Source organism: Bos indicus, chromosome 25 (genome assembly GCF_029378745.1).
Source record: "Bos indicus isolate NIAB-ARS_2022 breed Sahiwal x Tharparkar chromosome 25, NIAB-ARS_B.indTharparkar_mat_pri_1.0, whole genome shotgun sequence".
NCBI lineage: Eukaryota > Metazoa > Chordata > Mammalia > Artiodactyla > Bovidae > Bos > Bos indicus.
In genome coordinates, this window is record NC_091784.1 from 22,153,167 (window position 1) to 22,168,652 (window position 15,486).

At 43.7% G+C, this 15,486-nt stretch overlaps 1 protein-coding gene across 1 annotated transcript in view; it reads right to left on the bottom strand.

The window, feature by feature from the left end:
- COG7 (component of oligomeric golgi complex 7) overlaps positions 1–15,486 on the bottom strand; it is a 90,471-nt gene that overhangs the window by 38,882 nt on the left and 36,103 nt on the right. Inside the window, exons 7-10 of the mRNA XM_070779797.1 lie at positions 14,977–15,175; positions 6,698–6,825; positions 5,035–5,189; positions 517–633 (exon numbers count right to left, since the gene is read on the bottom strand). Of these exons, the coding sequence (XP_070635898.1) occupies positions 517–633; positions 5,035–5,189; positions 6,698–6,825; positions 14,977–15,175 (599 nt within the window). The remainder of the gene's footprint in view (positions 1–516; positions 634–5,034; positions 5,190–6,697; positions 6,826–14,976; positions 15,176–15,486) is intronic.

The following is a 15,486-nucleotide window of genomic DNA, read 5'->3' on the forward strand; positions in this document are numbered from 1 at the left end:
GGTGTCTACCAAGCAGCCCACAGGTCACAGAGGCTACCCTGGAGCCTGTCAACAACAACTCAGGAGGGTCACCTCAAGTCCTTTCATGGAACTCTTACATGGCTCTTTACAGGCCAAAGAGTACTGCCTTACCATTTAGTGCTATGGCACTTAGATCCAGAAACAGGATACAATCAGCTGTGCATTTTCTAAAATAGAAAAGCTCTAACTTACTGCAAAAACTGTAGGCTAAGGGGGGAAAAAAATCTCAAGCCAGACAAAAAACTTAAATCACCAAAGGAGATGAGTTCCTAAAGAATTTCTAAAAATATTTTAAGAGCAAGACAGGTCTTTTTGGTGTTTGTTTTTTGTTTGTTTGTTTTCGGTTTGTTTATTGGCTTGTCTGCAGTGTCTAGAGTATTTGCTTGAAGAGGAGGGAGGTGGAGGAGACAGTCAAAGAGATAAAAGCCCCACATTTATCATTTTTATACACTATTATATATAATATATGTTTATATATGTTTACTCCCATTTTACCTAATGGAATTCTGAAAAGCCGTCCAATCTTCTTGAAAAAGAGAGTTGAGAGGAATATCATCCAGTCTGTACTTCTTTCGTATTGAGTGAAGAGTACTAGTGAAGTCAGACACATACCTAGGGGAAAGAAAAATTAACAGCGGTGTCATCATAAACTCTCCAGACCTAGAGACACCAGGAATTACAAAGCTTTAGACAAACCGCTAATGAGAGCATCTTCAGAGGCTATCCTATGAAGGGTTGTCACGACTCATAAAGCTCTGACCACAAACAAGTCTCTATGTAACAAGACGGTCTTTTTCATCTTGCAGAGCAGCTTTAGGAGATGTTCAAGATGAGGGGGAAGGGGACGGCCACTAAGACCACAACTTTGTGACCCACCAGGTGACAGATGATGCTCGCAAATCACTCCCTCATCCTAACAGAGGCATTTCTTTGGAAGCTAATTTAAAGGACTGTTTTAAAACATCACAGCCCCACTATAATGCCTGACTGATACCTAGGATACCACAAGGTACTTCTGCAGCATTGAAATCCTTGAAAGTGAAAGTCACTCAGTTGTGTCCGACTCTTTGCAACCCTGTGGACTATACAGTCAGTCCATGGAATTCTCCAAGCCAGAATACTGGAGTGGGTATCCATTTCCTTCTCCAGGGGATATTCCTGAGCCAGGGATCGAACCCAGGTCTCCACATTGCAGGCAGATTCTTTACCAGTTCAGCCACAAGGGAAGCCCAAGAATACTGGAGTGGGTAGCCTATCCCTTCTCCAGCAGATCTTCCCGACACAGGAATTGAACCAGGGTCTTCTGCATTGCAGGCGGGTTCTTTACCAGCTGAGCTACCAGGGAAGCCCACTCCAATCCTTGAATTCAGAGTAAACAGCCAAGCCCCATGGCTTGGGCCCAACCTTAACAAAGCATGAAACTGGATTCCAAACTGAACACCCTCCCTCGAAGACTGTGCTGTTTGCTCCCACCTATACCACTTACTTTTCTTCATCCCATTTATCACTAAATAGCTTATTTAATGTATGTGTTTCATGTTTATTGCTGTCATTAGACTAGAAGCTCTGGGAGAGAACAGGGACTATCCCTCTGTGGCTCATAATTGTATCCCCAGGAATTAGCACAGGCCTGGGCATAAGGGAGACATCCAGAAACAGGCTGTGAGGCAATGACAGACCTGCACTGCAGTATCTAGGCAAGCACGTGGGTGTCTTTGGGTCTTAGTTTCCTCATCTTCAAAATGGACTTAATGATGTCTTCTGCACTGCCTTCCCTGATAGCTTAGCTGGTAAAGAATCTGCCTGCAATGCAGGAGATCTGGGTTTGATCCCTGGGTTGGGAAGATCCCCTGGAGAAGGGAAAGGATCCCCACTCCAGCAGTATTCTTGCCTGGAGAATTCCACTGACAGAGGAGCCTGGCGGGCTACAGTCCATGGGGTTGCAAAGACTGACTGAGCGACTAAGCACATTCACTTCTCACTCAATATTCACAACCACACAGAAAGGCGATATTATCACCATCAGTTTCCCCAACTAAAAGATAACAAGACTCAGAAAGGTGCATGAACCCACTCAAGGTCCCAGCTAGTTAAGTGCCTGAGCCAGGATCTCAGCTCAGGGGGCTCCACCTCCTGGGCCCAGGCTCCCTCACAGCCAGAACGCCCCTGACTCTGTACCAGCCCACCTTTAACTATGGATTCTACAGTCTTGGCCGAGTCCAGGTTAGGCTACCCTCCTGCCCTGCCTGCATCCTTCATCCTCCCTACCCCTCCTTCCTGAACACCATCCCATGCCCCCCCCCCCCCCACTACTGAACAAGGTCCCACTTGAACCCTGGGCAAGTCAGTATCACCCTTATTTCCCTGACTAATTTCATAAACAAATATCAGCTGTTTTGGTAGCTTCAAATCCTCCCCTTCTCGAGAAGGTGATCTGGCTTTATCATACATCCTTTGGTCCAGTTTGAATTTTTAATATGCATTTGCATTACTTTTTAAAATGAAGGAACTGAAGTAACCAATAGAAGAACCAAAAATGAAAACATCACCAACGAGAACTGGGAGGGGAGAGGATATGAGAGGACCAGGCTCAAGGAGGCCCAGTTCCTCGCCTTTCAGAGCTGAGAGTCAAGACATAACAGTTAAAGGTGATAAACAAACAAATTTTCTTTAAAGTCTGGAGAGAAGAGTGAGAAGGCTAAGACTCCTTGAGCCCAATGCAGGGGGCCTGGGTTCGATCCCTGGTCAGTGAACCAAGATCCCGCATGCCGAAACTGAGGCCCAGTGCAGCTAGATATATTTAAATAAAAGACTAAAAGTTGTGACTTCTGAGGAGAAGGATATGGGCAGGAAAGAAGGAAGACTTTTCCTTTTTTACACCTTTTTGTATTTAAATATATATATATTTTTGAAAGCATTTTACTTTTGTTATAATAAAATTTTTAGATCTCAAAAAGAATTATTTCATCCACAAAATCCTGGTTGGTGGCAGAGAAAGAGGTGACTTTTATTTGATTAAACCTGTTGCTGATGTTTCTCTCTCGGGAGGTCCCGTCTGGGCTCACGCGCTCCCCCTCCCTCTGCGAGCAGGGCCCCTGTCCCTCAGTATCTTCCTGTGAGCCGCCCTCGGAGGTGCAGACCGCCCACGGCAGTAACCAACAGCACGGGGCCCTCAGAGCTCACAGGGGCATGTTCAGTATTTCTGGAATGACAAGGGCTCCCTAAACTTACGGCAGCAAAAGAGCATTCAGTTCAGTACGAGGAATTTCTTGAGACTCAAGGCAACTTTATTCCAGAATACGATCTCTTGCAGAGCCTGAGAATGTATCCGTCCGTAAGCTAAAGACTGAAGCATCTAACCTCCCAAGGGCCCTTCCACCTCAATCGCACAGGTCAGAGAATCCAGCCTTATACTGAAATTTCTTACCTCTTCTTTTCTCTAAGTAAATTTAATTTTGGTCTTCCCTCTTTCTTTCTTCTAATGGCTTTATTGCCTTTGCAATTCACAAATCACACAAGTCATTTATGCAGTCACAGAGTTGTGCAACCATCACCACAATCAACTTTAAAACAAGCTTCATCAGCCTTAAAAGAAACCCTGTTACCTTTTGGCAGTCATCCTGCATCTCCTCCAAATGCCCCCCCCCCCCCCCCCCAGCCCTTTGGTGTAGTTGCTCAGTCACGTCTGACTCTTCTGCGACCCCATGGACTGCAGCCTGCCAGGTTCCTTTGTCTACGCAATTTCCCAGGCAAGAATACTGGAGTGGTTTGCCATTTCCTCCTCCAGGGGATCTTCCTGACCCAGGATGGAACCCGCATCCCCTGCCTAGGCAGCCACTAACCTATTGTCTGTCTCTATAGATTTGCCTGTTCTGGACATTTTGTATAGATGGAATCATATAACGTGAGGTCCTGTCTGACTGGCTTCTTCTACTGAGCACAATGTTTATATATTTTTTTATTTTATATTTTTAATTCCACAAGAAATGTGTTAATTTATTCTCCTTTTTAAGAATCAGAAAATAACAAAGCTAAGTCTCCAATGACTACTAACTTAGTCCTCCCTCTCCTCAAATATAATCAGTGTTTTGAGTTTTGCCTAACCTTTCACATCAGGGCTTAGCGAACTTTGTCTGTTAAGTCCAGGTATTAAGCTTTGCAAGTCACAAGGTCTCTGTTCTAACTACTCAACTCTAACTTCATTGGGAGGATTTAGAGGCCACAGATAAGTGAACGGGCTTGGTGGAATTCCAATAACGCTTTTACAAAAACTTTTACAAAAACAGACTTGGCTCATGAGCTAGAGTTTGGTGACCTGTATTCTATAGGAATATATAATGCACTTACAGTTTCAAAAAGGATCCAGAATAGGAACTGGCACTCCTGGTTTCTTGTAAACAAAGTTTTACTGGAACAAGGCCACATCCACTCAGGTATGTGTTGTCTCTGGCTGCTTTTGTACTTCTGGGGAAGCATTCTCTATGAAAGTCTCTATTGACTGCAAAGCCCTCAAGGCCTACTATACTTATCTTCTGGTCCTTGGCAGAAAAGCTTTGCTGAACCCTGCTACAGAAAATGTACTCTACATTGTATCCTGCAACTTTTTATTCACTTCAACAGTATGTTTTGACATCTATCCCTGCTGTTATGTGTAGACAGAATTAACACTTTAACTGCCTCATAAGGAACTCCCTTAGTATCAATATACCATATCTTATTTGGCCATTTCCAAATGCGTGGACATTCTGGTTGCTTTAAACGCTCCACCATAATGAATGTGCTGTGATGTTCTTAGCATCATTAAGGACATCCGCTTAGGCTTAGGTACAGGTGCCTCTCCAGGATTCATGGCAGGAATACGGACATCCGCATTTTTAACTGGGAGACACCACTCTCCCACGAGGCTGGCCCTGACTCCACTCTCCCAGCCTTACTCGGCAAAGAGGGACTTCAGGGCCACCAGCAGGCCATATCTCCCTGCCACTGGCCCCGATCCCACTTCCCCAGCCTTACTTGGCGAAGAGAGACTTCAGGGCTGTCAGCAGGCCACAGGTCCCCAGGCCGCTGGTGAATCTGATGCATCTGTCAACGGCTGCAGAAGACAGGCCAAAGAGCTTGTTCACAGAGTGGCTCAGCTCCTGCACACAGTCAATGACTTCCCCGTGTTCCTGGTCAGCAGAGACAATAAAAAGCTGCCTCAGACTGAAGAACAAATGAATAGACAACATTCAGATGGGAGGAGCTCCAGATTTCCTCATTCATGGTCAAACCACTTACGACGAACATCAGAAATGTAGTCCCAAACTAGGAGAGCTCTTTAAGAGCCTGACTGAGTGAAGAACAGTCTAAGTGGCCAGTGAGATCACAGAAATAAACTCCTGGCCAAAAAGCATGATTAAATCCTTATAGTCATCCTTATATTTTTATCTCTTTCCTCTTTTTCTGTGATTAAGATGGTATCTCTCCCTCTGGGGAGAAGGCAATGGCACCCCACTCCAGGACTCTTGCCTGGAAAATCCCATGGACAGAGAAGCCTGGTGGGCTGCAGTCCATGGGGTCACTAAGAGTCGGACATGACTGAGCGACTTCACTTTCACTTTTCACTTGCATGCATTGGACAAGGAAATGGCAACCCACTCCAGTGTTCTTGCCTGGAGAATCCCAGGGACGGGGGAGCCTGGTGGGCTGCCATCTATGGGGTCGCACAGAGTCGGACACGACTGAAGCGACTTAGCAGTAGCAGCAACAGCTCTCCCTCTGGCTCTCAAGTGAGGGTCTGCATTCTCCGTATCACACACTCCAAAAGAATGTGGTGAAAAAAAAACATGCTTCTTTCAGGGGCAAAAACATAACTGAGTGGAACAGACTTTCTAGGGACATCCTTAGAAAACAGAAAAAAAATGGCAGGAGGCAGCCAACTTGAACTACTGTAAGATCTATTCTTCAATGTCAACTCACCTCCCACTGCTGCTGCTAAGTCACTTCAGTCGTGTCCGACTCTGCACGACCCCATAGACGGCAGCCCACCAGGCTCCCCAGTCCCTGGGATTCTCCAGGCAAGAACACTGGAGTGGGTTGCCATTTCCTTCTCCAACGCATGCAAGTGAAAATTGAAAGTGAAGTCGCTCAGTCGTGTCCGACTCTTAGTGACCCCGTGGACTGCAGCCCACCAGGCTCCTCCATCCATGGGATTTTCCAGGCAAGAGTACTGGAGTGGGGTGCCATTGCCTTCTCCCACCTCCCACTAGACAGCCTTAATTATTTGCAATGGAAATTCCCCTCTGGTGTGTCCACCTGGTGAACCTGGCCTGAGAGCACTGTCCTTGAGTGCTCCGCTCCAGTGTCTGTTTGCATATCTGCCTTGAACAAAAGACTGCATAATCATGACTGACTCAGGGAGAAAACCAACTTAATCTTGAGAAGATTTAAGCCTCTGAGGGGTGCGAGGTCCTTACTGGGGATTTTAAATAAAAACCAGGTAGCAGACCTGTGGTCTCGTTTTAATTTGGATTACAAGAGCCCAGGAAGCGCTGAGAGCCCATGTTTTACACACCTGTTCCCACTCTCTGCATTCCGTATGCTGGCTCCCACCTTCTCTGAAGCATCCCAGCCACCCTGACCCTAGCCTGGCAGATACAGTGATGCCCAGTTGGCCCCGGCAGTGCTGTGCCCTTACCAGAGGCACCTCGCTGAACTGGATGAGAAGGTACTTCTCTTCCATGTCTCCATACTTCAGCTGGTAGGGCTTGTACGGACCATACACAGCATCCACCAGTTCCATGACTTTCACCAGGTTTTGCTCATCTTCAAGGAGATCAGAAATTAAAAGCAATAATGAACAAGGAACTGGAAATTAACTGGTGAAAAACGATAGGTGGAAGGAACTCTACTGGAACTTTTCCTATTTCATCTTTGGGGTGACTACTTTCTGTTCATCTGCTTTTACCATTCATGGAACCTGCAACAATCATGTCAGTAAATATTTTAATAAATCTGAGCTTTGTGTACTATTTGCCTAAAGCGCTATTAAAGACACTGATTCAGGGAGCTTCCCTGGTGGTCCAGTGGTTAAGAATCGGCCTGCCAATGCAGGGGTCACGGGTTTGATTGCTGGTCCGGGAAGATCCCATGTGCCTCGGAGCAACTAAGCCTGTGGGCCACAACTACTGAGCCTGTGCTCTAGAGTCCATGCTCTGCATGAAGAGAAGCCACCACAGTGAGAAGCCCACCTACGGCAACTAGAGAGTAGCCCCCCACCCCAGGCTTGCCGCAACTAGAGAAAGCCCTTGGGCAGCAACAAAGACCCAGTGCAGCCAAAAATAAATAAATAAAAAATTTAAAAATAATAATAAAGATATGGATCCCCTTAATCCTATAACCCATCATAATTGAGAACCTCTTCAAATGATAACCCTCCCCAGGGTCAAGTTCAAGAACTGCTACAGAGAAAAGGCTCTGCACAAAGAACATTTTCATTTGGAGCATTCCTAGGATTTTACAGAAACGGGATATGCACCAAAATTCCTATATTCAACTACATGAAGATTTTAACATGCATATTCTGTGACACAGTAATTCAACTGCTAAGAATTCTCTCTTCAGCTGGGATCCAAAATCTTTTCCATAGCCTGCCAAGTTCTACCATCACTTGACCTCAGGAGGTGAAAGAGGGGGTAGTTAAGGATGAAGGCTCTTCTAACTGAAGTTCTCTCGCTTCCTGTTAGGGGACTGGGTGCAAATGACTTAACTTTTTAATGTCTGTTTCCTCAACTGTAAAATGAGGTTAATACTGGCATCAATTTTATAGGCTTAACTGGAGATTAGGTAAAATAGTATGTGTCTAACACGTGTAAGCTCTCAATAATGCCAGCTACTTTTGTTGTACGCAGCCTGACATGCTGCAGTCCATGGGGCTGCAAAGAGTCGGACACGACTGGGCGACTGAACTGAACTGACTTTTGTTATTACTTCTACAGCCTTGGCCTCTTTCACAACTCCCCTAGCCTCCAGCCTTCTCTCGGTTTCTCAAAAGCTCCCCTCTGGCCACCAGCTACTACTTCTGTTTGGAAAGACCTTGTTCTTCCCTAACCCTCTTCATCTGGTTAACTCCTATTCTTCCTTGAGGACTCACTCAGTTCATGTCTGAGGGTCTTGATCATCTTTATCTGCTTAGGACCATTCAACTTTTCTCCTACAACCATTTTGCTATTCAAAGTATTCACCTCACTTTGTAATTATACACTCATTAGTAAGATTATTTGGCTATTTCCCACTGCAATATATATTGTATGAGAGAAGGGACTGTGTCTGGTTTTGCTTAGCATGGCATCCTCAGCATATAGCACTCTAGAACTAGCCCATTTATAGTTGAATAAGTAAATTAACCAAGGGAACATTTCATGCAAAGATGGGCTTGATAAAGGACAGAAATGGTATGGACCTAACAAAAGCAGAAGATATTAAGAAGAGGTGGCAAGAATACACAGAAGAACTGTACAAAAAAGATCTTCACGACCCAGATAATCACGATGGTGTGATCACTCACCTAGAGCCAGACATTCTGGAATGTGAAGTCAAGTGGGCCTTAGAAAGCATCACTACGAACAAAGCTAGTGGAGGTGATGGAATTCTAGTGGAGCTATTTCAAATCCTGAAAGATGCTGCTGTGAAAGTGCTGCACTCAATATGCCAGCAAATTTGGAAAACTCAGCAGTGGCCACAGGACTGGAAAAGGTCAGTTTTCATTCCAATCCCAAAGAAAGGCAATGCCAAAGAATGCTCAAACTACCACACAATTGCACTCATCTCACACGCTAGTAAAGTAATGCTTAAAATTCTCCAAGCCAGGCTTCAGCAATATGTGAACCGTGAACTTCCAGATGTTCAAGCTGGTTTTAGAAAAGGCAGAGGAACCAGAGACCAAATTGCCAACATCCACTGGATCATCGAAAAAGCAAGAGAGTTCCAGAAAAACATCTATTTCTGCTTTATTGACTATGTCAAAGCCTTTGACTGTGTGGATCACAACAAACTTGGAAAATTCTGAAAAAGATGGGAATACCAGACCACCTGACCTGCCTCTTGAGAAATCTGTATGCAGGTCAGGAAGCAACAGTTAGAACTGGACATGGAACAACAGACTGGTTCCAAATAGGAAAAGGAGTATGCCAAGGATGTATACTGTCATCCTGCTTATTTAACTTATATGCAGAGTACATCATGAGAAATGCAGGGCTGGAAGAAGCACAAGCTGGAATCAAGATTGCCGGGAGAAATATCAATAACCTCAGATATGCAGATGACACCACCCTTATGGCAGAAAGTGAAGAATGAACTAAAAAGCCTCTTGATGAAGGTGAAAGAGGAGAGTGAAAAAGTTGGCTTAAAGCTCAACATCCAGAAAACTAAGATCACGGCATCTTGTCCCATCACTCCATGGGAAATAGATGGGGAAACAGTGGAAACAGTGTCAGACTTTATTTTTGGGGGCTCCAAAATCACTGCAGATGGTGACTGCAGCCATGAAATTAAAAGACACTTACTCCTTGGAAGAAAAGTTATGACCAACCTAGATAGCATATTGAAAAGCAGAGACATTACTTTGCCAACAAAGGTCCGTCTAGTCAAAGCTATGGTTTTTCAGTGGTCATGTATGGATGTGAGAGTTGGACTGTGAAGAAGGCTGAGTGCCGAAGAATTGATGCTTTTGAACTGTGGTGTTGGAGAAGACTCTTGAGAGTCCCTTGGACTGCAAGGAGATCCAACAAGTCCATTCTGAAGATCAGCCGTGGGATTTCTTTGGAAGAAATGATGCTAAAGCTGAAACTCCAGTACTCTGGCCACCTCATGTGAAGAGTTGACTCATTGGAAAAGAGTCTGATGCTGGGAGGGATTGGGGGCAGGAGGAGAAGGGGATGACAGAGGATGAGATGGCTGGATGGCATCACTGACTCGATGGACGTGAGTCTGAGTGAACTCTGGGAGCTGGTGATGGACAGGGAGGCCTGGCATGCTGTGATTCACGAGGTCACAAAGAGTCGGACACGACTGAGCGACTTAACTGAACTGAAGTAAATTAAATACCTTTTGACCTATCCATAAGAGGGTCATGAAAAATAATTGTATGTGTATACAAAAAACACAGAAACACACATATGCACATGCACGCGCACACACACACACACTGCTGATGGAAACCATGATTCTCTCTGTAGGAGAGAACAGATGCAGTAGAGAATGGCAAGAGGTAAAAATCTACTGGTGTTGGATTTGATTTGGAAGTGTCAGTATAAACTGGTAATTTTTAAAAATATGGGGTTTCCCTGGTGGCTCAGTTGTAAAGAATCTGCCTGCCATTACAGGAGACATGGGTTCAATCCCTGATCGGAAGGATCTCACATGCCGCAGAGCAATAAGCTGTGTACTACAACTACTGAGTCTGTGCTCCAGAGGCCAAAGCCGTAACTACTGAGCCCTCGTGCCACACCTACTGAAGGCTGAGTGCTCTAGAGCCTGTGCTCTGCAACAAGAGAAGCCACTGCAGTGAGAAGCCTGCGCACCACAGCTAGAGAGGAGCCCCTGCTCACTGCAACTAGAGAAAAGCCCATGCAGCAACAGACTCAGCACAACCAAAAATAAATAAATAGGTACACAAATGTCCCCTCCCTCTTGAACCTCCTTCCTCATCCCACCCCTCTAGGTTGTTACTGAGCCAGGGTTTGAGTTCCCTGAGTCATACACCTATGGCTGACTCATGTTGATGCTTGGCAGAAATCAACACAATCCTGTAAAGCATTTATCCTTCAATTAAAAAATAAATAAAATAAATGTATTTCCTAGCTCTGTTCATAAAGGGCCTAGGAAGTAATAATAGCCCAGCAACAATAAGCACCCATGGTGCCAGATCTTGGTTCCTAAATACCATTTCCCACTAGAAGAAACCAAGCTCCTTGAGAAACTGGCTGATTCCAGGTCTGAGGCAGTACAAAATGTTCCTGGATCTGTGTGTGCCATAAAGCAATAAAACACTCTAAGGCTGATAGGAACATGTCAAAATGATGCAGGAGCCAGCCTGAAGGGGCAACCACCGACCAAATCTGAAATAATTCAAGCATCAAACTGAATAATGAAAATAATGTATCATAATACAATGAGTAAAAAAATCCATAAGTTTACAGTGACATTAAAGAGAGACAAAGGAAGAAAAATCTCCTCACAAAAGAATGCCTGCAAATGTATGTAAAAGAAATGAGAGAACTAGAATATCACCATTTTATAATCAGCAATGTAAAAGTTTATTCAGGCAGGAATTACCAATGGATGCTAAAGTCATTAGGTAAATGTTTCTCAAGGAACTGAATATTCCTATGGGCTCAAAATATCACCCCATAGATAATTATTAATTACAAAGAGGAAAAGGTAACTTTACAATGGAGTGACCTGGCAGGTATAACTACCAAGTGATTAATCCAACCCACCACCAATAATTGGACATTATGTGTCTCCTGATGTGATGCCATAGGAAGTATACATCATCAACAGTGTAGTATTCTTATTAAAAAGGTTTCATCTAAATCTAAACACAAGGAAACAATTAGATAATTCCAGGCTATAGGACATTCTACAAGAAAACTACCCTGTATTCTTCAAAGACATCAGTGTCATGAAAGACCAAAGATGAGATGACTGTTTTAGTTTAAAAGAGATTAAAGAGAAAGGACAACCGAAAATAATCCATGTACACTGAGCGGACTTTAATAAGAGGTAGGGAAACAGCTATAAAGACTGCTGTGGAACTAGGAAAACTTGTGTGCTGGATGACAGTACTGAATCCATATAAAACTGGGAAGGTGACAGTGATAATAAAATATTGTATTAAAAACATTTAACAAGGACTTCCTTGGTGGTCCAGTGCTTAGGAATCCACCTGCCAGTGCAGGGGACACAGGTTCGATTCCTGGTCCAGGAAGATCCCATATGCTGCGCGGCAACTAAGCCCAAGTGCCACAGTTACTGAGCCCACACACTTCAACTACCGAAGCCCCCACACCCTAGAGCCTGTGCTCTGCAACAAGAGAAGCTGCCACAAGAAGCCCACACACCCACCGCAAGGAAGAGTGGCTCCCACTTGCTGCAACTAGAGAAAGTCTGCACACAGTAACAAAGACCCAGCTCCATCAAAAATAAATAAATAAATAAAGATTTTTAAAAGACAGTAGTTCTTTAAAAAAAAAAAAAAAGGTAACAACATTGTAAAGCAATTATACTCCGATAAAAACTAATAAAAAATAAAAAGCATTTAAGCATACAGACACACTCATATACAAAATATGCGTGTGTATATAATGCAAAATATTGTTTCTGGACAGCTGATTGAGTTTGCTCTTTATCCTTCCTTGTATTTTCTGGGTTTTTCTAAACCCAATACGTGTGTGTACATGTTCAGTGGTGTCCAACTCTTTATGACCCCATGGACTGTACCACCAGGCTCATCTGTCCACAGAATTCTCCAACCAAGAATACTGGAGTGGGTTGTCATTTCCTACTCCAAACATATTGCTTGTTAACTATAAAGTCAACTAATTATTTTTTTTACTTTCTACTGTATAACCTTTTAGATATTTTTGAGTTATACTATATACATTAAAATAGAAAAGTCTTAAAGGTAAACTAGAAAGTTAGAAAACGTATCTGCAACATAGCTGATAATGAGAAAAAATCCATCCTATGTAAGATATTTTGGGAATACACACCAAATTTTTAACAGTGGTTATTTCCAGCTAGTGGGATTATAGAAGAGTTTCATCTTATGTTATAGATATAACTGTATCATGAATTTTTATAACAGTGCTTTGATTTTATAACATATTTGATAAAACATTGTTTTAAATAAATTGCCCTTATAAATTAACCAGAAATAGATTAAACTCTCAAACAGAAAAAGAGGCAAAAGATTAAGCAATTCAAGACAAAAAATATAACTTTTTATAATATAATTTTCAAACTGGCTAGTAATCAAAGAAATGAAAATTGAAACAATATATTGTTAACTGTCTAAGAAACTGGCAAGGGGAAAAACAATAGAGCCTAGTGCTGATTAGGGCATGGGGGAATGAGCAGCCTTATTTACTACAAATGAATCCGTAAAGAGGCAGAAACTTTCTACAGAACAAAATGTGACAAAATCTTAAAATTTTTCATTTATTAGCAACTGTAATTTTCAAACTTCTTCCAAGGAATAATCAGAGGTGGGCTCCAAAATTAATGTGCAAGATTGTTTTTAATAGTTTTATTTCTAAACAGTGGATTAAAAAATTAAAGTAAGCCATCATTATCAAATGGTCATTAAAAACCATGTCTTAGGAAGATACTTAATGACTTAAAAATGCTCATTATATTAATGTGAGCAAAAAAGAAAGAGTTTAAGATCATATAAACTAGTATTTTTCAAGAAACATGCATATGTATGTATTTATATATGCATCTACTTCATATGTTGTTGTTATTTAGTCAAAGTCATGTCCAACTCTTCTGCGACCCCATGGACTATAGCCCACCAGGCTCCTCTGTCCATGGGATTTCCCAGGCAAGAATACTGGGTTGCCAATTTCCTCCTCCAGGGGATCTTCCCAACCCAGAGACTGAATCCACGTCTAGAGCATTGGCAGGTGGATTCTTTACCACTGAGTTACCTGCGAAGTCCTTTATTTCATATACATTTATGAACATGTATATCTATATATGAACTACTGGGAGGAAGTGTTCCCATGCCTCTCTGAGTGAAGAGATTATGCATCATTTTTATTCTCTTTTATTTTTATGTCTGTTTCCAAAGTACTTTTAAATTTAAAAATACATATACTTTTTTTTTTTAATCTCAATAGGAATCATGAAAAATCTAAACTTCCATGGCTGACTAACAAAGTACTTTCTGTATCCAGTTCTTTAGAGGGTGGTTCTCTCTTCTTCAGCAATATACATCACCAGTGGGAGGAAAGCAACCTGCTTCTGGCCCTGCCTTCATTCCACTCTGCCCCTGCAGGACAGTCGGCCTAAACACTCTCCAACCACTAGGACAAGGATGTCCAGATCCCTGGAAGCTGCCCACATCCACCGTGCCTCTCCCACAGCCGAGGCCTGACCAGCAAGGGTGCCAAAAACCCCCGATGAGTCATCAGGAACTCGAACAACAAACACACTCCCTGGAATGTACGAGGTATTACACATGCAGGTAATTAAAGAGGATAACTAATAAATAAACCAAGTTAGTGACACGCAGCAGCCCAATGGCAGAAGCAGGCCTTCCTGAGGCGACTTCCTGATTTGACAGCAGCATTCCTCACGAGGTCTGTGTGACTTAAAGCTTTATGATGCTTTTAATATAGATGGGAAACAGCTGGGGAAATGCAACACACCACGCACTGTTTGCCCAAATGGGAATAAAAAGCGCTGTGCTCTCACACGGCATCTGGGGAAAGCCCAGGTACCTTATAGCCGCCCTTGGTCCTAATACTGCACCCTTGCCCTTAAAAATAGGCTGTTGCCCTTGCAAAAGCCTCCTCTAATCCACTTCTTCTCTCGAACTTACTTTTTTAGGTTGACTTGCCCCAGGTTCTGTGATGACTTAAAAGGAAGAGGACACCACCCTCCCGGCCTAACTTGCTGCCCACTCGCTGCCACTAATGTCCACCTGCCGCTTACACTCTAAGCCCCTGCAGAAGTGCCTGTCACTTCCCCAGGGCGTGTGAAAAGCCTAGGCAGCCCTGGAGCTAGGCAAATATATTAAGCAACAATTATTTCCATAATGGCAATGTTTTCATGGAAAAGGTTTCCCTCTCTGTTGAGAAGTAAAACACTGCTCCAGTCACTGGAAAAGGCAAACAAACCCAGGCCTCCCAACCCACCCAAAAAAAGTGAGTGAAGGCAAGTCAGAGAGCTGGAGGGAAGCATGTTTACATGCGTGGGGGAGCAGGGCCATCTCCAACCCCTTGGCGAAGTGGGCTGTGGCATCGTAGAACTCCAGCAGCTTGACGAGCTCCAGCTCAGGTCCTGCCCGCTCCACGCCGGAACTGAGGCACACGGGCAGAGAGGGCACCAGGGCCCCCAGGGTCTGAATCAGCAGAACAGTTACGACGTCGTGGGGGTTCTTGAAGACCTGCAGGGGGAGAGAGGCGTCTGTGTTATCACAAGTGAGCAAAGCTTCCAATGAAGCAGACTCCTGGATGGCCTGCAGGAATCCCTGTGAGCTAGGAAGTGGTCCAATCAAGAGCTACAGGGTCCAGGCTTTGCTCAGCACCCATGTGGATGTGCTCAGAAGCTAAGTAAACTAGCAAGACTTGTGCCTTGCCTCCAGGACAACTGGCTACTTCATGTCTGCCTAACTATTTTCAAATCTATCACATGTAGTATTTAGATACTGGCTAGAGAGAGGACTGTGAAAATGAAATGCAGAAACAGGGAGGGTGT